The sequence below is a fragment of the Lytechinus variegatus genome, chromosome 3 (assembly GCF_018143015.1).
Source record: "Lytechinus variegatus isolate NC3 chromosome 3, Lvar_3.0, whole genome shotgun sequence".
In the NCBI taxonomy this organism is placed as follows: Eukaryota; Metazoa; Echinodermata; class Echinoidea; order Temnopleuroida; family Toxopneustidae; genus Lytechinus; species Lytechinus variegatus.
The window spans coordinates 23804524-23829973 of record NC_054742.1 but is presented as its reverse complement, the minus strand read 5'-3'; the positions used below and the strand labels follow the sequence as shown (position 1 = coordinate 23829973).

General features: G+C 37.5%; 2 protein-coding genes across 2 annotated transcripts in view; one reads left to right on the top strand and one right to left on the bottom strand.

Annotated features, from left to right (window-relative positions):
* Nucleotides 1-1743, top strand: part of LOC121410562 (pseudouridylate synthase 7 homolog) — a 37314-nt gene extending 35571 nt beyond the window's left edge. The window contains exon 9 of the mRNA XM_041602732.1: nucleotides 1583-1743. Within this exon, the coding sequence (XP_041458666.1) occupies nucleotides 1583-1646 (64 nt within the window). The 3' untranslated portion in view covers nucleotides 1647-1743. The remainder of the gene's footprint in view (nucleotides 1-1582) is intronic.
* Nucleotides 1744-3725: 1982 nt separating this feature from the next.
* On the bottom strand, nucleotides 3726-25121 carry LOC121410561. Its single transcript, XM_041602731.1, has 2 exons — nucleotides 24387-25121; nucleotides 3726-5997 (listed from the first exon to the last, which is right to left on the bottom strand). Exons 1-2 carry the CDS (start codon nucleotides 24443-24445, stop codon nucleotides 3726-3728), a joined length of 2331 nt encoding a protein of 776 aa, XP_041458665.1. The 5' UTR covers nucleotides 24446-25121.
* Nucleotides 25122-25450: the final 329 nt, after the last annotated feature.

Below are 25450 nucleotides of genomic sequence, written 5' to 3'. Positions count from 1 at the left end.
TTAAAAGAAGAGACAGAAGGCTGAGAAAAGAGGGATTGTTAGTCAGGCATATGTTTTTTTAAATAGTCATGGATGGTGAGTAAAACTTATACAACAATCTAATCTAAGCAATGTTGTTAGGTACGTGGCATATGGTCAGCATGGTATCAGGATATTATGGTACTAAGAAAAATGATTTATGACCGCTAGACTCTGTCATAAATATTATCATAATTTTGCTTGGAATGGGATTATTTGCGTTGATAAATTCGCTTATTATTTTGTGCGCTATAATTTATGACAATTTTGATGACAAATGTTATGGCATCCAACAGAATACCAATTCTGTTACATCTCTGAGAAAAGATAAAATATTGGAAAAAAGATGAAATAATTGAAAAAAACTACATTCAGAATACTGCCCCAGGATTTCATGAAAGAGAGGGAACACAAGGTTATGATTTTCTGACAAGATAGAACAGTAAACCCTATACTCATCAACAAGATAACCAAAAAAAATAGAAATTAAAACGTAATTAGATAGAAAAAAATAAGATAAACAAAGTGTCCATGCTCAATCTAGGGTATAAAAGGGATCACATATCCACCAAACCCATCCTCATCTAGATCAGCAACAGGCTACAATTGGTACTATATACATAGTTTACAGAATGGTATCAAAACATACATGTAATGTTTTGCAGAAAAATCATGCTCATTTTGGGTGTGATAGAGCAATCCTTACCTTTCTATGTGCTTCTTATTTCTTTGACAATCATGTACTGGAAGTTTTTTTTATTGAATACCAACTGGTAATTTTATTAAACTGTTTGAAATCCAGTATGAATTAGAGAATACTTATGTATTGTGCATTAATACTGTTTTTTTTCTGTAGACAATTGTTCAAATGGTAATACATAGAAAATGCTTTTTCTAGCCTTTTGCAAGCTAGCACTTTGCTTGATTGCTCAGGGTTCGACCATGGTTAGGCCAGGATTAGATGATTTATATGCACTGTGTTGTTCATACCAGCATGACTACTACAGTTGAATGAAAAACTAAATGTTAGCACAAAGCAAGCAAATGATATAATTGCAGAAATTTCCCATTTTGTAAGCAAAGGGCTAGCAGGTGGCTAGAAAAAAAATGTAATTGCTATATATACATTTGTAATTGGCCCATTTTCTACTGAGATGTATAGCAAGTTTCTGTTTAGAATAGAGTTAAACATCCTTCTTGAAGCCAACTATTTTCAGGCCAGATTAACCACTTCTCAATTCATTTGCTCTTTTTTATCTTGAATTTTCATGGACTCATAATTTTAGCTTTATTGTTGCCAAATACAATGTTCCAGGTTTCACAAATAATACAGCTGACATGAATTATAAATTGACAAAATAGAATCATGATGTTATGCATGCTAATTACTTTAGATACAACTTGAGAGCAATTACTTATCCGTGATTGCATGTTAATTGTAAAGCAAAAGCTCTTTCTTATGCCTTTGTTTTAAAAGCAAAAGCCTGCAAGCAATTGCTTATTTTCATGCATTCAGCCTGATATATTCTCTTTGAGAGGTTTATTCGTTTTTCTATCAATCCAGGGATCTGTCTCTATCTGGTGCATACAGGAAATGTGTTGTCAAACCAACTGATGTCAGCTGGTAAGTCAATTCATATTAACCAATTTTATACCATGTTTAACTGGGCTCTTATCAGGCCAAGCATATATCTATTTTATTTGTCATTTTGAGATAAGTTAAATGTTTTGAAGCACCAAAATGCTTATAAATTGAATATTCTAATGGTGGGGGTGATTTAATTGGGGCTAAAAGCAATACCAAATAAGAGAAATGGCTCTTATTAAGTGTATCAGTAATATCATTCCAAAGAGCAAGTTATCACTTTAGGAACCGATTCACTAAAGTATGTAGGGAACTTAAGTGAGGTTGACACCTGTCAGAAAAATGATAAACTGTCAGGTCACGTTGAAATTTTCCAACTGTCTCATGTACCGAAAGTGATTAGAATGTAAATGTCAGGTCACCCAGGGCTGTTCTAAGGGCTTCATCTACCGACATTGATTAGAATGTCCCGATTTTAGGTCTATCATCCAAAATTTTCAGCTCGCTTTGCGCTCGCATTCTTTAATTAGTTAGATCTACGCCTGTCAGAAAATGATAAACTGTCAGTTCACTCTGGAATTTTCCAACTGCCTCATGTATCGACAGTGATTAGAATGTAAATGTCGGGTTATGCAGTGCTGTTCCCAAGGGCTTCATCTACCGACATTGATTAGATGTCCCAATGTTATAATGTACACCACCTAAAATGTCACGCACGCTTTTACCGACAGTGATTAAAATGACCAGGTTGTAGTTCTAAATCATTAAAAAATTTGGCTCGCACTTCACATCATTCATTTAGTGAGATCCATATCATCTTCATGATATTCTTATGTCTTGGACAGCGCTTAAAAGGTTCCCAAGAGGGTCAGTATGAAAATCAGCTCGCGCTTTGCACTCACATTATCTATTGAGATACAAAGTTTGTTCTTTGGACCTATTGAAAAATGTTTTACTTTTCATGTTTTGAATATCAAAATTTGTTGAGCATGATACCCTTCATTTTCATCATTACAAGAAGTGCAAAAATAGTGTTGCCTTTTTAAAGTCTGTCAGGTCTTAATAAAAAAAAATCAGCTGGCATTGTTTCATTGGATATCCAATATCTTTTATTTATCTTGGTAATCCATTTTTCATATCAGAAAAAAAAATCAGTTCATGGTTCATGCTAGCATCATTTAGTAATATATTTTTTATTAAAATATCCATCCTGTTCAAGGTTATATCACTTCAAATGTTTTGTTTTTATGTCTAAATCTACATTAAAAGCTAAGCTGGCGCTTCACGCTGGCATAGTGATATCCATATTTCCTCTCCACATTTTTCCTTCATGTTTTAATTTAAACAAGCTGCACTCCTGGGCATGCTCTGCTGCTGACGCCAGGACAACTGATAAAACCAGTTGGCCAGCCAGCTCCAGTGCGCCATCGAGGAAACTAGATGCATGCATAGAAACCCAAACTGTGGTGCCGCCCTCACGGGTTACGAGTACTATCAGAGGGCTTGATAGAAAAAATGGACAGTAAGTCAAACCCCTGAGACGATGATAGACAAAATAGCACTGCTTCACATGATGCAGTTTTGACAAATCAGAAACAAAAATCTTAGTATGAGGTATATAATACTCTTTTAAGCCCATGGAAGTTGAGCATTAAAAAATGCTCTTGAACTGTGATTTTATGCTGCAGTCTTGAGCAATATTTTTTGAAGGTGTCCAGGTGGTTTATTTGAAATAGACACAATTGAGTGTTAATTACATGTTTTATGCATAATGATACAGTACGACCTCCTCACCATATAAGATTGTCAGTTATCATATTACATGCTAAACTTTGAATGTCAAATTGATTGAACTGATATAGATAATCTATTACAGAAAATTAAATTTAATCTTAAAAGTCACACTTATTAAATACAAGTGTTATTTGCCAAGCAAGCATAGATATTAGCGGTATGTCCTTTCATGTTGTATAATAAAATGATCAATTAATTTTATGAAAATAGTTCAGCTACCCTAATCATAGTTCCATCTGTTGGAGTCACTTTTTATGACATTATGATGACCACCATGAGATGACACCAGATACAGATTGGTTATCTGCAATTGTTAAACTTGTTAATTTTAATCTGTGTCACAATTAGGTACAGGTGTAGCAGTAGCAGCCATATTTTTAGTGGATGTCGTAGTAGTGGCAGTGGTGGTACATGACCTAGGCATCAGAAATTTAGCAAGATCAAACCATCTTGAGGTCGTCTGATACCCACTAAAATCGAATATCTGTTCAATATGAGCCATGTGTTGAGCAATTGCTGTGTTGTCGAGTTTTAGTAGGGCCATGCGTGAGGCTGGCTTAGCCTGGCATGCAATCCCAAAGAGATGCTGGCATTCTCTATGGTCTGAGAAAGACTCTGAATGTATTATGAGGATGTAAGCAGACATTTTGATGGCTTCTGCTTGAGATTTTAGCCTCATTTTGCCTATTGGTGTATCCCTTTCTTGATAGTAACCTTTCAGAGAGTAGAAATCGCACTCCATACCAGCAAGAAGACTGTATTGTACCCATCGAGTCCATTCACTTGGTGTAATAACGTAGAAGTCATATTCACAGTTTGGATTCTGTGCTTTTTCTGGAGGCACATGATCTGGCAGGGAAGTGGATGGGCATACAGAGATTGAAGAATGCATCCTGCTGTTATGCTGACTCTCAAGATTTTGTAATCTCTTATAGTTCTCTCTCTTGAAAGATGTCTTTCTTAAGATGATGAAGCCTGCAGTGATCATTCCACTCACACTATTCACAGTTGGTTGTTTTAATACTATGTACTCCATCACATCTAGGATTTCGTTTTGAAATTTCCTTCGGGCCAACTTACCTAAGTTCTCGAAAATGATGGTTGCAGATTGTTGTTGTACACAAGCATCAGTAATCCAGAAGGCCAACTCTGCAAGAAGGTTCTTGGGTTTTTGTTCAGCTTTATAGTGGTCTAAGTAATTTGGAAGCAAATACTTAGATACTATGCTCTCTTGATAAGTACTTCTACAGCTGGTACTAATTGCCATTTTGAAAGATTGTACTGCTGACCACCTGTCCCTGTCTAAAAGACATTTACCCTGCTTGAAGTGGGCATCACTTATGTCCATTCCATCTTGGATCTCAAAGGACTCAGTAAAATGTCCAAGGGCTTGCAGTGAATAGCATTTCTTTTCTTGATCAGTAGAGGAAGATTTGGCCATGTCAAAGGCTATTTCACCTCTATGAGACTTAGTCCGAGGATTGGGATTAAAACTGTCTGCCTTCTGTGAATTCTCAATTGCTAGACGTTGATAGCTTTCTTTCTGGCATTTGTCATCTGTGTTCCTTGCTATTTCTTTGTATACTTTGGATAGGGTGTCATACGAGAACCACGATGAAGGACTCGGGTCCTTCATGATGGATTCGTTTAGTTTCTTGATTGCTGCTGGATACTCTCTTTGCATATATAACAGATGACCATAGTTTCCCAAAACCCATGCATTACCAGGGTCAAGATAAAGTGCTTGGTCATAACACAGTGAGGGTTCATACCAATATTTTTTATATTTATTCCTGATAAATCTAGGTATAGAAGTACGTGTATCAGTTGGATTGTACTTCAGGGCATTTCCAAGGACACCCCATGCCTCTACCCTGTGCAAGGTGTGCTTTGAGGAAGATATGGAAAAGTGTAGATACTTAGCTGCCATATCAATTGAATATATATATTGTGGAATGTTGTTGTTACGTTTGTGTCTGTGAGATAGACGTTCATAGGCTTGCCCAATCGCTAAGCACCAATCCTCTTTCTCATCCTGGCTGATAACACTTCCTGCATACTCCAGAGCTGCCCTTAATTTCTTCACAGTTTGCTCCATTGGCATTATCCCTTTGGTCCATGTCTGTGTGTGCAGGTCCCAGCATGTGGCAAAGGCTTGCTCGAATCGGCACCGAGCTTTCACTAGCTTTTCCTCATCTGGATTGCCAGATAGTTTGCTCTGGATATCTTCAAGATGTGTGTGCCACTTACTTGATTCATTGTGGTCTCCAAGCTTGGCATATGCAGTACATAGATCTTTAATGGCATTGAGGTTTGTAGGATCCTCTTCAACTGTCTTTTCCCAACATATAATGGCTTTGTCCTTCTCCTGTAGTCTGTAATGCAGCATACCTACATAATTTCTGTTTCCATGACGGATTGGACGGTCTTTAAGTTCTCTTGTTATCAGAGGGATCCGTCGGTTTAGTTTACGTTTGGCCTGTGCCTCTTGGTTGCCAGTCAGGTCTCCTTTGTTGAACGCAAGGGGTAAATCCAATAGCCCAGGAGTGAGATTGTCTAGATCTGGGATGTATGCAAAAGCATGTGCCATAGTATATCTCCTACATGAAAAGATACAAAATTTAAGGTAACAATCTTTAGAATATTAATATTACCATAAATTAATGTTAAACATTTGTTGAAATATTCATTTTGTTACATTTTTTATTTTAAACAAAGTGCATACAAATTTGTTTTGATTCCAGCAGGGGGGGGGGTGGCGTTGTAAGGATATGTAAGGGAAGTGATTTTGGTTAATGAATTTTACGTACAATTTTATACAGCATGCCGTATGTGTTATCCAACAGAAGTAAAATGATTTGTTTCTCTTAAATTGAAAATGTAACGAGTAAAATGATTCTTTGTAAAAAAGAAATATTTTTGAGAAAAGTGAAATATGTTTTTTTTTTTAGTGAAATGATGAATTGCTTAATTTTGAGAGAAAACAAATCTGACAAGTCAGTAAATGATGCAGTATTTGGTACCCTGGGGTACCAAATAATAATCCGCCATTTTGTTGAATCATTTATTTTATTTTTTGCGCTGTTCCCTGGGTTACCAACAAATGTGTACAAGTATATTTTAATGTTTTGTACAGATTTTTTTTCTTTTTAGTGATCTTATGCTTTGTTTGCAGTGCCGTCAGCCTTTGAAAAGGTATTCACAATTTCCTCAATCTTCTCCTCCCCCAACTTCCAAACCACCCTCTCTCTTGCATTATCAAGTTTGTCCTTCCTGCTAAGTTTCTTGTATTTTTCTTCGGCTTAAGAAGGCCTTTGTAGCCGCCCGCGACCGACATGATTGTGTACACAATCCGAACACTAGCTACGTCCGAAGCGAAGTTAGCTATGTTTAATTTTAACGTTTTGCCGGTCTACTACCCGGTAAATAAATACAAAATGAATGAAAATAAAATTATAAAATCATTTTAATGACATTAAAATTATGTATTACGTTAATTATAATTATTGATGTTAATCACAAGAATCAAAGTCCATAAATTTGATTTTAGCTCTCCCCCAACATTGCTCGATCATTATACAAAAACTAATGGCTATCTTCACTTTTGGAAATTCATGCAATATCATTGCAAATGCGCTGCACATGAACTGCGCTGTGCCTGTGATGGACGAGTAATAAGCCTACACCACCATCACCGTGTGTACCAGGGCGAGTTTTGGGACTATAAGCTAATCTTTTGTGTAAGTTAGCTGTCGAAAAGTATACTTAAATTCTTAAGTATAACATAATTTGTTTACTCTTATTGGCATTAGATTGTATCAAAAGAAAGGAAATAGGCGTTGTGATCATTGTCCCCATTCATTGTCATGATTGTCGCACCGATCGTACGACCGTGATCACCATGACAACAATGTAACTGTACACTATTACCGTACAACTGCACAATGCTGTACTGTAGTACCCCGGTGTATGGCGGAGTGCATCAAATATCGCTTCATTACAGAAGTAATGTTTGCCGAAACTTGCTCCAGCTCACCGGGGCCATTCCTCGTGAGTAGTTACATGACTGTATATATTTTAATTTACAAATTAGAATTCATTAGAAACTAGCAAAATCGCGTACCTCGGCCTGGAAAGTGGTTTCACATGTCTCTTCCATAGAAATAAAAGGAATCTTGATGGTGGCGCTAATAATTATCACAACCTAAATTCAGCTCGTTGGTAATTTTATAACTGTCTAAATTCAATGTAAAAGCAATTTATATGATTACTTGTAAAAATATGGTCACCAATAAATGAGATACCTTCGAAAACATACTTTAAGAATATTTTTGGTGATGATAAAACTGTTTTGGAAAGCATTTAAAGCAATGACAAATTTCTAAATAAATAGAAAAATAAAAAAACATGCCTTGAAGGAAATCAGCAGTAGGGCAATTCCACAGGTGGGTGGACATGAGCTTAAAAATTCAAATTCAATATTTTCTTGAATTTTTGATACTTTAAGTCCTTCATACATGGTAGTTTCAGGAATAAGAAATAAAAAGTTTATTTTCATATGTGTACTTTGGAAAAAAATGGTTAAAAGTTGTGTATTCCATTCTGTACCAAAATACAAGAAAAATAGTGAAAAATGAAATATACCTTTTTACCATTAGGTTATTGCAACAACATACCACTTTATATATTTCTGAAGTTTAGAATAGTCAAATTACTTAAAATACACAACAGCTTTTCAAGTAAATTTGTAGTACTCTTTCAAAAATGAATATTGCAACCTGCTCAGGTGATGTAACGTGAGTAACCGAAAAAACTGACTTTGTTTTCTGAGAGAAAAATTCTTCAGTTAATTGGTGGGATTTTAAATTCTCTTCCTTCAAACAATCTTTGACACGGTGATGACTATCGAATTCATTAAAAAGTACAATTTTTTTTAATAACAAGTGGAATGCCTCTGGCCGTCTCACCTGCATCACGCGGTTCAATATAGCAGCAGTGCTGACTTTGAATACTACTCTAACTCGCACAAGATGTTCAGTGATACATGGTTACTCTTATGTCCACTTTTTATGAACGAGACCAATAAACTTACAGAGATATGATGGTTATTCAACAAAAAACCCCAACATGGCCAAAGTTCATTGACCATACATGACCTTTGACCTTGATCATGTGACCTGAAACTCGCACAGGATGTTCAGTGATACTTGATTACTCTTATGTACAAGTTTCATGAATAAAATCCATTAACTTTCATAGTTTTGATGGTAATTCAACAGATAAACCCAATTCGGCCAAAGTTCATTGACCTTTGACCTTGGTCATGTGACCTGAAACGCGCACAGGATGTTCAGTGATATTTGATTACTCATATGTCCAAGTTTAATGAACTAGACTAATAAACTTTCAAAGTTATGATGGTAATTCAACAGATACCCCCGATTCGGCCAAAGTTCATTGACCCTAAATGACCTTTGACCTTAATCATGAGACCTGAAACTTGCACAAAATATTCAGTGATGCTTGATTACTATTATGTCCAAGTTTCATGAATCATATCCATAAACTTTCAAAGTTATGATGGGAATTCAACAGATATCCCCAATTCGGCCAAAGTTCATTGACCCTAAATGACCTTTGACCTTGGTCATGTGACGTGAAACTCATGCAGGATATTCAGTGATACTTGATTAACCTTATGTCCAAGTTTCATGAACTAGGTCCATATATTTTCCAAGTTATGATGACATTTCAAAAACTTAACCTCAGGTTAAGATTTCGATGTTGATTCCTCCAACATGGTCTAAGTTCATTGACCCTAAATGACCTTTGACCTTGGTCATGTGACATGAAACTCTAATAGGATGTTCAGTAATACTTGATTAACCTTATGGCCAAGTTTCATGAACTAGGTCCATATACTTTCTAAGTTATGATGTCATTTCAAAAACTTAACCTCAGGTTAAGATTTGATGTTGACGCCGTCGCCGCCGCCGTCGGAAAAGCGGCGCCTATAGTCTCACTCTGCTTCGCAGGTGAGACAAAAATGAAGAAGAAAAACTAACATGAGTAATTTTGTAACGTGAGTAACCATCATGTAATGTGAGTAACCTGTAAAAATTATTCAGTTAGGTAACATTTTCTGTGGGATGTCAAGTTTTAAGTCTCATGGTGCGTTGTGAAGTTATTTTTTATTAATTAAAAGCAAAATGAGGGTACACCTCTTTGATGTGACTCTTTGTTCATCAAAATATCAGTGGTCATACAATCCAAAAAAAAGAAGGAATATTAGTAGAAGTATTCACAATGCGAGAGTGCATTAGTAAGACTTGGTTTCGCTTCACCAAACTTTAAAGAGTGTTCGAACAACACATTGAATGTCCTTACCTGTAACCCTATCTAGGCTGGGGTATTTTGGGACTTAATATGGCCCGGGGGGGGGGGGGGGGGCCTCCCAGGCCCCCCTTGAGATCTCGGCAATTGGCCCCACGATCACTCCGAAAATTTGCGCGCAGTTTGTTTTGGACATAATCTACAATACTATATAGTAATTCATTTCATGCAAATTGGTATAAAGCGATTATGCTAATTTATGCATAATTAGTAAGTGAAATCAGACTTTTCCCCTCCTACTCCGTAATAAAGCTCCAATTGTTCCAATTTTTGGTATAAAATCTCTTTTTTGATGTTCCTAGCATGGCTAGCAATGAATTGTACACACAGTATTGAATTTTTAATGACATGTGCGTTGTTATCCATACATGGACAAAATGTAATGTGAGTAACCGTAATGTGAGTAACCATATTATTTGCACCCCAAGTAAAAACCACGTGTTCTTTTTTTTAATTTTTTAAAATTATATACAAAGTTTGTCTCCCTAATAAACTTCTTTGAAATGGATATAATCAACTTTCATAAAAGCCTTGTATGAGGAGTCTTTTCATTTTATGCATGTCCAAATCATGTTACGTGAGTAACCGACACATTCCAAAGAGTTGCCAGGAGCATAATAAAGTTTCCCAAGTTTTGTTTTTGTACAAAGGATAGTCAGACTGTGTACTTTGTTGTGATAAGGAGATGTTTAGTTCCTATCAATAATAATGGAGTTACAGCTCCAAGTATGAGTCAAGGTGTCTCCAAATGTAACGTGAGTAACCGTGGAATAGCCCAGTACAAGCTTTGTTTGTTTGTCAACAACGGTACACCACAGTCTATACAATGGAAAGACTGCACTTTGCGGCCTTCGCGTAATGCTTCGCATCGATTTGTGTGTAAAATAGTTTCAGTGCCTAGCCTTTTCCTTGTAGTGTCTTGATATGAATATAAATCTTGTGCCCTCTTTAGATGAAAAATTGCTTTTAACGTAGTCGAAGAGCAAGAAAAGTAAGCATCGAGCTGTGGAATCTTGTGATTGAACTTCACTTTATGTCCTAAATATTTACTACACTGCGCTATACTTACCTATACCATCTCATCAAATTGCTATTCATTACCCTGACTCGAATAGCCACCGGTAAAAAACTCCCCAAAAGAGGCTAACTGCAATCAGGTAGCCTGGGAAACCCATCATGGGACGAACCCATTAAACCCCCTCGCCACATATAAGCTTCCTCTTTTGTTACCGCGACGTCGTTGAGTACACTCGAAACGTTTAGCCACCACGCAATTTTTATGAATCACGATGTCTGAAGAAATAACTGACATATACATTTATAATTCCCAAGCCTCCCCCAACCCAAAAGATCTCAATAAAGGGGAGAATAACTCGGTCAAGACAAAGCCGAGAAATAATAACAGCAAAGATGATAAGGCGGCCAAGATAAAGAAGAAGAACAAGAACTCTAACACTTATAACCTGGCCAAGACAACGCCGGCTAATGACACTACACAATCAGACACCCAGCCCCATAGGCGGGAGGTAGACCAGGGTACGGATAAATCGGAAGAGGCCGAAGTGGGGGCTAATGATAACTCGCCTCGTACTAGCCGTAGATAAAAGTTTTCCATCGTGGGAGAATCTGATTCGGAATTCGACTACCACCGACCCGATTCATCTCGCAGAAGAGATTGGGGGCGATTTCTCCCCATCAAATTCTAATAGCAGCTCCTTGCATTCCCTGCAAGCTGCCCAGCAAGTGGGATTCGATCGAGGAGAATCACCATTAGGGGTACGAGAGAGTTCTGGCTTACTCAAACGCGATACTCCGGCTAGTGGGAACAGGCATCAGTCAGCCTTGCTCTTGACTAAATACTGCCCTCTAATTCGGGCCGAAGACAGTACCATTTTAGCGAAATAATGAGCTGAGCGCGCGAGAGTAGTCAATCTTCCGCCTGAATTCGACCCTTAGTTGTTCGGACGAAGTCAGTCCTGCGATCAAGATGGACGCTCCGTATAAATCCTGCTTTCGGGACGTCCGAACTTAGATAAGCAACACTCTCGGCTTAAACCGATCAGTAAAGAAGTCTCAAAGGATTATCGGTTTGCCGCTCAAGACTGAGGATCTTTTGTGCACCCCTTCGGTCCCGGACGTTGCTTTCCGTGTCGGGGATGCGGGAGCGAGGAAGTTAAGATCGGGCCGTAACCGTCTCCGCGGCACTGGTTACCGCTCAGCCGACTATCAGCTTGCAGCGCAGGACGCGGCCGCCCGGAGCGGTATGATATTCGCGATGTACTAGGGGAACCTGTTAACCGCTCGTAGTGAGGGCTTGAGTCTCTATCAATGACAAGAACTTATTGTTAAAGTCACTCACAAAAATCGCTGATTTCCAGTATGAGCAAGCAGCAAGATCAACACTGCTAATTGCTATGCACAAGGGCAAGGAGGGCTAAAGTTCTAGATGCTCTCAAGATGATTGAGAAAGGGGCAGCCAGACTTCTCCAATACTTTCAAGAAGTATTGGACAAGTCTATTTCAGCCAGCACCACAGCTGACAAGACATTTTATAAGCTCTCCTTGAGGCTTGAGTAGACCTAGTCCACCAGGACCTAGTCCAGGGCCAAGCCCAGAGACCTCCATATGCTAGCTCTAGCTCCATACCCCAGCCACAGACCTATAATGAACATAAGGGGTCATCCCCCTCCTTCCCTCGCTCTGGTAGTGACGCCAGGAATGAAAGGGGCCACGGGGAAAGTCATAGGAATCCTCATGGTGGGGGATGGGGCTGCCAGGCCTACTTTCAATGCATCGAATTCAGGGCCCCCACTCATATTCATAACCGGGGCTTTTGACAATCTAACACTAGCCCTTCCCCACCTTCAGCAAGTCCCAGTAGGGGAAAGACTTTCTTTGCTATTGCATTTCATTATTTGAAATCTGTTCCAAGTCCACAGCAATATGTGATATTGAGGTGGTCAAGTTAATGTGCAGTAAAAAAGAATAAAAAAAAGAAACTTTTTCATATCAGAAGAACATAGAAAGGAGGAAATAGTGGTGATGGATGAGGTTGCCAAAATCATACCAGGCAAATCATACAGGCATAATGGTAAAACTTGCCAAACTTGGATTACTTACAAAGTTGAGGTCACTTGTGTAGAATGTAGACCTAGTATTTTTTATATTCTTGATTTTTTTGTGGCATCTGAGGTATGTATCTACTCTATTATTGGCTTATAAAGGAATGACAGAAGTAACGTTTAGATGTGGTTTAGGGAGTGGTCTTCGAATGCTCAGACAGATTCTACCACACTTGCCACAATGATATCAGCTTCTCCTTGGAAATGATTATGACATTTAATAATCTACTGTGTGTTCCAATGATAAAGATTCCCCATACAATCACAGAGTTCTCAATCAGGGATTGTGATTAAGATATTTTATTGTTTGTAATAGAAATCTGAGTATAGAAATATTCCAAAATTCTTTTTACCCTATTGATTGTGAGCCGGCAGCCACTGTGCAGCTCCAGATCGATGAGGATCTATCCTCTAAATGTTGAACGCCAAACAGGGTAGTAGCAAATACCCCCCCACACACACACCTCCTGGTTGTGAGAAGTACATTCTACCAGCTGATCCAACAAACTGGTTCTGAAAGTGTACAAGGGGTGGTCAATTCTTTCCTACATCGAATTGAAGGCCAATATGGTATCTCATAAATTTTGCCTGCAACTTTCCTTAGGAATTGGTTAAAGGGGAAGTTCACCCTGAGAAAAAGTTTATTGTAAAAATAGCAGAAAAAATAATAAAAAATATTGCCAAAGGTTTGAGAAAAATTTATCAAATAAATAAAAAGTTATTAGAATTTCAATTATTTGATCTGTGATGTCATATGCGAGCAGCATTCCTACATAGCGAATGGTAAAATATCAATGAGATGTCTTTTTTCTTAGAAAATTGAGAATGTTTTCGCTGTACCTTTTGTATATCAATAGACAAATCATTACACACCCGATCATGAATAGAAAACAAAATTATGTTATCGGGAACCATAAAAAAATGAAATTCATGCACTTTATATTACATAACACATGGGGCAGCTGCTCGTTTATGACGTCACAAATCCAAAACTTTGAACTCTTATAACTTTCTTACTCTTTAATGGATTTTTCTCAAACCGTCACCAATATTTTTTACCTTTTTTTCTGCTATTTTTACAACAAAGTTTTCTTCAGGGTGAACTTCCCCTTTAATGATAATAATGCAGTTCTTGTATAGCACATATCACATTATGTCCAAAGACTTGGATATTGTTACCCTGGGTTTTCGAGGAATAGTCCTGCCAGGTACCCATTCATCTCACTTGGATTGAGTGCTGTGCAATGTGGATGAATTTTTTTTTTGCTGAAGGAAATTATGCCATGGCTGGGATTCGAGCCACGACCCTCTGTTTCAAAGTTGGAAGACTAATCCACTGGGCCACAACGCTCCACAACATCTGTACGATATTCATTACTCTGCAAATGTCATTGGTTTAATCATGAAGTCCTCAATGTTTGATCTAGAAATCCTTTGTATGATATCAAAAAGTCACTATGGACCTTGCAGCAATCCAACAACTATCAAAAGGGTTGAGCAAGTGTTTTGTAAAGAGGATTCCATCCAAAATAACTATTAGATAAGATAAGATATTTATTCATCTTTCTGTCTGCACATACATTTATCTTACAAGTGTGATTTCACATTCTACAAATGAAAATCAATTAACCATAAATCATTGTTACAGTAGAGAAAAAAAAGAAACACAGCAAATAACTAATTACGTATTGAGAGAAAGACAAGGAGAACCCCTGAAAAGCAAGGCTTGTAAGGCTAGGGTCTCCTTTGTTTCAAGTACATGACTAAATAGTATTCAGTGTGTACATGTAATATCCTTAAAAATACAAGAGAAACAAAACAACTACAAAAAAAGCAACAACAATAAAACACACAAGAAAAAGAAAAACTAAAACTAATCAATGACAAAAAACACACTAAAAAAAAAAAAAGAATACATTGCTTGAATGTACAATTATGAAGTCTAATAAACTAACAACAATATGATATAATTAAGGGATATATGATGGAAGAAGAAATACGTATGGATAACATGGCATGAAAAAAAGAGGAAGATCGTATGTAAAATAGTAAATTAAAAAACAAAACATGACAAAGGTAAAAGATACACAAGAAAAGAATAGGAAAAAAAAAACATGGGCTGACCCTCTGCAGAAGAAACCAGTTAGACAAGATACAAGATAAATTAATATTGATATATCATAACATTCTCCAGTCTTATATACAGTTTTTTATAGGCTCCAAAATTAAAAAATAACATAGTATATAAAAGCATATCTTAACCTAGAGCAACTCACAAATAACAGTTAAGAAGATAACCTTTAAGTACACGCTGAAAAGTATAAATGCTTACCGATTTTTTAATATTTGAATTGAGAGAGTTCCAGAACCTGGGTCCTGTATTTACAACTGTCCTAAAAGCAAAACTTGTATGTAACTTTGGTAAGTGGAATGCAGAAGCATTTCGTGTATAATAGTTATGTATGTCACTATTTTTCATGAACATTGTGACCAGAGCTGGTGGCATGATGCCTGCATTGTATGCATACATTAGAGTACCAAGTTGAAAATCATAGATATCTTGTAATTTAAGAATTCTATGCTCATAAAAAAGTGGGGTAGTATGCGAGCGATAGTTAACATTACAAACAATTCTTAAAGCTCTTTTCTGAATCAAGTACACCCTTTCTAGATTGGTTTTAAGAGAATTACCCCATGCAAGAACACCGTAATTGAGATAAGGGAGAATTAGTGTTGAATACATCATACAAAGAATATCAGTAGAGAAAAAGGATTTCAATTTGTATATTACACCACAATTTTTTTGATAATGTCTTACATAGATGATTTATATGGGTTTTCCAAATCAGTTTTTCATCTATATGCAACCCCAGAAATTTGGTCGTCTTTACTCTATCTATTAACACATCATTAAATATAACATCACCTGGAACTTCTCTAATCCTGTTGCTAAAAAGCATGTAATTTGTTTTCTGCAAATTTAGAGATAATTTATTTGCTTGAATCCACAAAGTGACTTTCCTCAGTTCACTATTAACTGTTTTTAAAAGGGTCTCAGGATTTCTGTGGGAATAATACAAACTTGAATCATCTGCAAATAAAATGAATGATAAAATATCAGAGGAATAGTGAAAATCATTAATATACACAATAAATAATAACGGACCAAGGAGGGATCCCTGGGGAACACCACAAGTGACATTCTGTAAACCTGACTCAGCATCCTTTATCGAGACAAATTGTTTCCTGTCAGCTAAGTAACTCTTGAACCAGTCCAATGCTGTACCCCTGATACCATAATGTGATAACTTGCCAATCAAAATATCATGATCTACTGTGTCAAAAGCTTTCGAATAATCAAGAAATATACCAATTGTATGCATCTTTTTGTCTATGGATTGTGATACTTTATCAATAAAATGTAGCAAGGCATGGGTGGTGGTATGTTTCTCACGAAAGCCAAACTGAAATTTAGAAAATATATTACTCTTGTTGAAAAATTTCAGAGTTCTAACATAGATCACTTTCTCAAGAATCTTTGAGAATGCAGTCAATAGAGAAATAGGTCTGTAATTATTCAGATATTGAGGGTCCCCTTTCTTAAAAATGGGTACGACCTTCGCAATTTTCATGTCAGTAGGAACTTCCCCACATGACATTGATAGATTAAAGACATGAAGTAGGGGTTGAATAATTCCTAAGATAATTTCTTTAATGAAGTTGTTAGTAACCCCATCATAACCGGGACTTTTCCCGTTTTTAAGAGATTTCACAATGGTAAGCAGTTCTTCCCGAACTACTGGTAAGAAAAATAAACTTTTACTATTTCGCTCTTTCATAAAATCTCTGTAAGTCTGCTGAGAAAGTGGCACTGCCCGTGAAAGTTTTGGACCAATGCTGCAAAAGTAATCATTAAAGTTGTCTGCTATAATATTCCTTTCTTCCACCACACGACCGTTAATTTCAATACTCTTTACATGTGATATCTTTTCCTTTGACTTGAATACTTTCTTAATCACTTTCCAAGTTCCCTTGATATTGTTTCTTGTTGCTTGAAATTGAGTGCAATAATATGATTTCTTTGCAGTACGAAGAACTGAAGTAAGCGTATTTTTATAATTTATATAACGTTTACGTGAAGATTCAGTACCACGCACTTTATACGAATAATACAGCTTGTTTTTCTTGTTAATGGATCTCAACAAAGAAGCACTAACCCATGGCATAATAGGAACAGTTTTACGATTTCTTCTACTTTGCTTTACAATTGGTACATTTTTATTATACAGAGACATGAATTTTTGTAAGAACCTTTTGAACATCATTTTCTTTAAGAACTTCACTCCAGTCAGTTTCCATTAATGCTGCCCTCAGCTTTGCGATATTAGCGGAAGTGTTTTTCCGAATTGATTTGGATTCTTGTCTACAGCCTCTATCCAAGTTTAGACGAGCGAAGATTGGGAAATGATCTGAAATATCTGATACAATGATCCCTGAGGATGGAAAAGGTTGTCTATTACAGAAAATGTTATCTATGAGCGTAGATGAAGCTTCAGTTACCCTTGTTGGTTTAATAATTAATGGCATTAAGGAAAAAGACAGCATCATATTAAGAAATGCATCATAATGATAATTTTCATCACACTGAAGGAGGTTTATATTATAGTCACCCATTATGAAAATTGTTTTGTTTACGTAAAGTGGGTTTGAAAATATACTATGCATTTCGTTCACAAAACTCTCTAAGTTACTCTGAGGGGGTCTATACACAACTCCAAATAAAACATTTCTTTTTCCTGGAATGAAGCACTCTGCAAATATTGATTCCATATGCTCAGCCATCATATTTAGCTCATCCCTTAATTGAAAGTCCACTGAATCTGGAATATATAAAGCGACTCCACCTCCTTTTTTAGCATATCTATGATTAGACACAAGATTATGACCAGGAATATGATAAAGATTTGAGTCATTCTCACTCGAGAACCACGTCTCAGTGACTCCAATCACTGTTTTACTATCTTCAAATTTGTCAATTAGTGTACTAAATGCATCAAAGTTCCTAGGCATACTTCTCATATTTAAATGCAAGACAGTAGCAATTTCAAGATTGTTATGAAAACTATGAATAAACTGATTTTCTGAATAGTATTGACAGTTAATTGCAGAAGCATGTCCTAAATCATCAGTATCACTAAGCTCTAGTATTCTTGAATTATTTTCTAAGGAGTTACAAATGGCTTCTTCTATACTAATCATTTGGATGTTGAGTATACAATTTCAAGTGAAATCTAACTGTTTGCGCCATAAAGAACATGTCAGCATGAAAAGGAAGAATGTCAAGATGCACACATAATATATAAGAGAAAAACATACAATAATGTATATAAAATAAAATGAACATATTATATAACTTACAAAAGCAAATGAAAAAAATAAACAAAAAAGATGATTAGAGATTGTAATAGAAATAACAATGAAAGAAAAAAAAAACACAAAGGAAATTACAAAGGAAAGTTGAATGGAAAAAGAAAAGTAATTTTGGGTTATCATGGGATTTGGCTTGCAAGGAAATAACCTTTTTTTCAAAGTGGGCATATAGGTCAGCATGATGTCCTACAATAGGCATTAATTATAATTCAAAGCTTCAAAATATCATCATCACATGTGATGAGTTTTTTCGTAAGTCCGCCTCCCGTGTTCTTAATTCCAGCGAAAATTTTTCCATCGTTGCTCCAAGACCGCTCAACTTTCGGTGAGTGACGAACATTGAAAAGTAGCTTCTGTCTTGTGGGAGTCAGATCGTCGTGAACAAAGATTTTTGAGCCCTTCAACTTTGATCTGGCTCCCATAATACGAGCTCGGGTGCGGAGGCTGGAAAACTCCACTAGCAGTTGACGAGGAGAACTTCTCCTTGCTCATTTGTCTACTGGAGGACCCAGTCGATGACATCGGACAAAGTCGGATGAACTCAAGTTGACCCCCATCCTCCTGCCAATGTCAAAGACATCCTCCTCTGGATCCTCATCTTTCATCTCTGGAACTCCTTGGATCCTGATGTTGCGTGACCTGGATTTTTGCTCCAGGTCATCAATTCTTTGCTCCAAGACTGCCATCTTTTCCACTGATTTCTTTTCTGCCTCCTTATGTAGTTGAATCTCTGACTCCTGGGCCTTTATCCTCCCCTCAAGATCCATGATCCGGCCCTCCTGCATCTCTAGCCGGGTGATGATTGCAGACATTGCCTCTGTAACTGCATCTTTTACAAATTTTTTAGTTGACTACTTTTCTCGAGCTTGTCGATGACAAGCTGGGCAATGTCGTCAGATTCCCTTTTTGTTGGCATATTAAAAAATATGGGTTTAAAATGAGAAATGGGTGGGAATAATCCAAAAAAGCAAATTGTTGAAAATTAATGTGAGTGAAGTCTGCAGCGGAGGAAAAGACCCAAGTGACATGACAGGTTTATGTGAACAGCAAGAGCATTGATAGAGTAGTACTCTGTTTTGAAGCGAAGACTATGTTTACAGGAATGGAATGTTAACTAATAACTTCTCAAGGACATTTCTCCACATTGATCCACTTTCACTTTCACTAACATTTTTAGCTCCAAGTATCACAAAAAGTCCAAGGTGTGGGACTGTAGTAAGAAGTTCCTTGCAAGACCCATGAGGAATCCAACCAAAAAACACATAAAGTTTCTACATTCTGATAGTAGCGTATATCAACACAGATGTCACAAAGATGGCATCTATTAGCTGCATAACATATGAAGTGTGAAGTATGAAGACTTAGACTAGAAAAGAAGATTTTTTTGTAGACACTTTACAAGCACATGGCAGAGTTGATCCTATAGTAGGAAAAGGATAGAAAAGACAATTCTAGATTTGTTGGGGATTCCACCAGAAAGGTTATATCTTGTGATGATATGACAGGTCTGTTCTCAAACCAGGGCCCTGTCTTACAAAGAGTTATGATTGATCCAATCAATCGTCCAATTAATCGTAACTATATTGAAATCCATCAATGTCATAAATTTTTCTACAGGAAATTTGCACAATGTCATTTGTAAACAAAGAGAAGCTCACTGAATTTTCAAGAAAACAATGAATGCATGAATATACATCATAATTAGAACACTCATGATTCTAGACTCTAGTGATACTTCAGATGTGTGGCAGTTTACAGATTGATCCCACCTTGCCTCTTTAAGTTAGATAGCAGATTTCTTCTATTATTTGACGAAGGTTTATCAGTCTCTTTTATAAGGGGTTACAGGTCAGCCATAGCAGCCATTCATTCAGGCTTCCATAATAGGGAGACTACCTCAATTCAGTTGTCCTTACCAGACTAACAAGATCCCTCTTCTTAACAAAATCCTCCCAGCCGAAGACTCTTCCCCAAATGGAACCTTCCACGAGTCCTTCGGGCCCTAGTCAAATCCCCCTTTAAACCCATACATAATTGCTCCCTTCTTGATCTTTCCATTAAGACAGCCTTCTTGTTGACTATAGCTTCAAGTCAAAGACGTAGTTTGCTTCATGCACTCACAGTGAGACCAGGTCATATTTGTTGGGAGAAGGACAGAGTCCGCTCGATCCCTAGACCTGATTTCCTAGCTAAGAATAAAAAAGAAACATCTAAATCCTGTGATGTTGTTCTTCCAGCCATTAGGGGGATATCGTGGCTGAATGGATAACGCACTTGACTAGCATCCTTGGAGTCCAAGGTTCAAGTCCTGGGGTGAACAAGATGATTTTACAATCTCTCGTCAGATTCTGAACATAGGTTATGAAGTCCCGTACGTGCCTTAAAGTGGTACATTGATTGGATTGATTGGTGTATTCGCACCTCCCACCAACTGTTCATTAGTTCAATAGAACCTCACAGCCCTGTTAGTCCAATTACAATTACTCAATGGTTAGTGCAGGGGATCAGGTCGGGTGGAGTGCCTTTGATACTGTTAATCATCGCATTTTGTCTTATAGATTGAAAGAAATAGGTCTAAGTGGTATAGTTTTAAGGTGGTTTGAGTCTTATCTTTGTCATAGATCACAAGAAGTTTGTATACATGATGCTCACTCTGCCTCAGTAAGTATAGATTTTTCGGTCCCGCAGGGATCTGTTCTCGGTCCGCAACTTTTTAATATTTACACACTACCCATTCAACATATTGTACAGAGACATAGTGTCAGTTATCATATGTATGCGGATGACCTACAACTTTATTTCACTTGCAGACCAGTTCAAACGGAAATAGATGAAAATGTACAAAAACTGGAAAACTGTATAGCTGATATAAGGAACTGGATGATTGAGAGTCACTTAAAACTAAATGATGCAAAGACAGAATTCATTTTATTTGGTAACAGAATACAGCTTAGTAAAGTTCATATATCTCATGTCCAAGTTGGCTCTGCCCGTGTAACTTCTGTACATCAGGCTAAGAATCTTGGAGTACTATTTGATTCTGCCATGTCATTTGAGTCTCACGTTTCGAATTGTGTGAAACTAGCTAATTGTAATCTTCGAAATATCCGTACAATTAGACAATATCTCTCACCTCAATCCACCCAACAGTTAGTACATGCTTTCGTTACCTCACATCTTGACAATTGCAATTCTTTACTCTTTCGTTTACCCGCCAACCAAGTTAACAGACTGCAAAAAGTCCAAAATACTGCTGCTCGCCTTGTGACCAAATCAAGAAGATCCTCACGTATCACTCCTATCCTAAAATCCCTCCACTGGCTCCCTGTTCAACAGCGTGTAATCTACAAAATTCTCCTCTTAACCTATCGTGCACAAAATAATCTAGCTCCTGATTACATCTCATCGCTTCTGTTAACCCATTCCTCAGGTCGTTCTGGTTTGCGTTCTTCAAATAATGTAAGGCTCAAAGAAATACCTACTAAACGAAGTTGGGGGGATAGAGCATTTTCATCTGCTGCACCTTTTTTGTGGAACAGGTTACCGCTATCTATTCAGACAGCTAATACTCTTTCTACATTTAAGGCAGCACTTAAAACTCACCTGATGCTTAATGCATACTGCTAAATCATACCAGCAGTTTACAGTCTAGTTCTTTATTCTTATGTTTAGTTTGTTAATTTTTCTTTTGTTATTTGTTATTTGTATGCGCCTTGAGCATCTCTTAGAGATGGATATGTTGCGCTTTATAAATATTGTTATTATTATGTTATTATTATTGGAGAAAATGCCATTTTATCAGGGTCCTTTGGAGCCCACGATACATGGGGCATAGCAGCATCTTGGGCGCTTTTTCAGGGTACTTCTTTGGAGGAGATCCTCCAGGCAACCTATTGGACCAATTCCAATACCATTGTATCTTATTACTTATCTGATGTAATAGCCAAGACACAGGTTTTGCCTTGGCGGTTCTGTCTTGTCCTAATTTTTCCTGGGCTATTTCCAGTTGATATATTTCATTAATGTGGTTGATGATTCTTACCCCTTTATTCCTAGATTAGCTTCTCCAGTTGGGAGACTACTCCATTTTGTAGTAAATCAGTTTCTTTATCGTTGTTATGCTAACTTGTCTGGAAAGGGTCTTGTTTTTGCATCTCCTCCAGTTTTTTTTTTGTGCTATTCTAGCAATTTGATGAGATGGTATAGGTAAGTATAGCGCAGTGTAGTAAATCAGAATGCTCAGTAGTGAGCATATTATTTACTAACAAGCTATATATAGCTCCCCACCCATCCTCCCCAGCAGACCTCGCCCCTCCTTGGCAACGAAAGAGGAGGCTTATATGTGGCGAGGGGGTTTTATGGGTTTGTCCCGTGACGGGTTTCCCAGGCTACCTGATTGCAGTTAGCCTCTTTCGGGGAGTTTTTTACCAGGGGCTATTTGAGTCAGGGTAACGAATAGCAATTTGATGAGATGGTAAAGGTAAGTATAGCTTCTTAGTAAATAATATGCTCACTACTGAGCATTCTGTTCGAATGAAAGTCATTATATATTTGATAAGTGTCAAATGAATTCATATGATAAATTCATTTTTTTTTACCCCTTTGCATAGGTCTAAATCAATTACCACCATCGATGTAAGTGCATTGTGTCTGTGATTTCTATGTACAGCTGATATGCAATGCACCCATGGGTGGTTGATTACCAAAGCAGAGCTACCAAGTCTCACGCACAATGCGCATTCAGGGTCCGTCTCACGATCTCACGCATAGCACCCATTTTTCTCATGCATCGGGACCCGACAGAAAAAAAAAGAGAAAAAGTAGCATTGTTCGCCAGATTATATGACTGGCCGACCGCCTTCGCGTCTAGCCGGCACGCGAGACGAATCGAGAGTGCAGTCAGCGCACAGCTAGTATGGTTGGAACTACCCCTTATCGACCACCTAATCTTCTAAGCATTGTATCTGTGAAAATATTTATCAATTTTACCCAGTTTTCATCTCATTTGTGCAGAAAATTGAGCAGATCAGATTCCCATGTTTCTCACGGCGACTCCGATTCAATCAGCGTATGTATCGACGAACAACGAATTCAGCGAATTTACATTTGCTCATTTGCACCCATCTTTTGAAACCGACCACCCACGATACACTAATTCTTGTCGCTGTGCCTGTGGCGAAGTATTTTGACTCTTCCAAATCAGTTCTGTGATGTCAACATGCTAAATGATCGTCTCACTACTTCCATTGCGAGCTCCGGCACATGATTCGACGATTGACGACGGATACTTGTTCTAAAGACGTTTCCTATCGGATTTCTTGGTTTTTCAGCGGGGTTTGGGTCTGGTCAATACAATTTTGATTAATTCTACTAAATATTTACCGTACTTTCTGTTCTTTTTTTTCTCGTAAAATCGATTCTTACCGTTTACGTTTCTATGGACACTGCGCCTACTCTCCTGCGCGTATTGTTTGGAATACGCAATAATTTTAATGCGCGCAAGGTGGTCGGTTGCACAAGAGGTGGTCGATATGTAGTAGTCTCACCATACGTGATACGATGAATCGCGTGCGTGCATCGCATAGTTTTGAAGCCCATTTCTCATGCGCGCGAGCGTTGCGCGCGCGCCTTTTCGCAACGTACGAGTGTAAGTACTGGCCATAGAGTAAACCTAAACATTAACTCTATGGTATACTGGCCGCGCGCACAGAGACGTCGAGTCATGAAAATCTCACGCATAACATTTTTTTGAACTTGGCATCTCTGCCAAAGCTTTATATTTTGAACACTGAACAGTTCACCGCTGATTGTGTTTGTGTTATGTGCATTTGCAATCACGATTCATTATGCTGTTTTAATTTGAAAATCGACATATAATCTGTGATTTATGTGAAAAATGAGATCACCATGATAGTCCTGGGCAGCCTTGATGATATGCCAATTTTACTTGTGATGGGAAAATACAACAAACACAAAAAACACAAAATGAATCAATATTTTTGTAATCCTATTTTCATGTTTTTATTTTGATGACCCAAACTCACCTGCCAGTGGATAATTTCCTGTAGAGCTTGTTTTCTTTCTCCATCCATGGAACAGTCATCCCATGGCTGATTTGTGGAAGCAGAATTCATTTCCTTTATCTGAAACTGTTCAATGTCAAGTCACGGTTTAATGCCTCAAGTCAATGGTTGTTTTGATATCACACTTCTAGACAAGCACCGTTCTAGAATGTTTTACGATAACCCTGCATTTTTTTTTATCAAATGACAGTACAGTATGTGCATAAACACTGGGGATTCCCAAATTGTAATGCTCCAGACAGCTAGTGGCTGGGAATTCCCAGGCTGTTTGTAGTCTAATAATGCAGACTCTATTCTATTTTGTCAATGTAAAAGCACAATAAATATGATCAAATATTTAGAACTCTTTTCTATATTGATCAGTTATGGAATACAATCAATGCAGCATGTATATGATGTATTCATGTGACTCCCAACCACGTAGCTAGGATTTAATTTTTGGAGAGGGCTGTGCTCCTTAGGGGTTGCAAAGGGTGCAGGGAGGGAGGAGTCCCACCTCCTGCACAAAGCGCAAAGTTTTCGATGTCTTGTCAAATTCATGTCAAAAGAAGAGGTATCTTGCATTTTGAGTACCCTTAACAAGGTGAATTTGATTGAAATGCAAAGATCTAAAAAGTTGTTTTTGAAAGAAATTATGAGCACCCCAAACATGTGAAAGATTGAGGAATTTGAATTAATTTCTCTTCACTAAGTGTGATTTTTTTTTGTCTCGCCCTTCAGAGGTGAAGGCGAGACTTAGGGATCCAAATGCCGTCTGTCCAGGTCAGGGGCGGATCCAGCCTTCGCCAATAGGGGGGCCCCGAATTTTTTCAGCCATATTTCCCCGATCGGCTGCTCGAATATGATTTTTTGTTTCTTTGAAGGGGTAGTCCTAATGGTCACTTTTTAGCTTTATTCTTATGAAACATAAATGTATAATACCATAACCCTTATTTATATAATGCGAGCGCGAAGCGCGAGCTAAATTTTTTGCAAATCTTATGTACTTTTTCCTAAAATTTTGAACATTCTGGGAAATGTTTGTC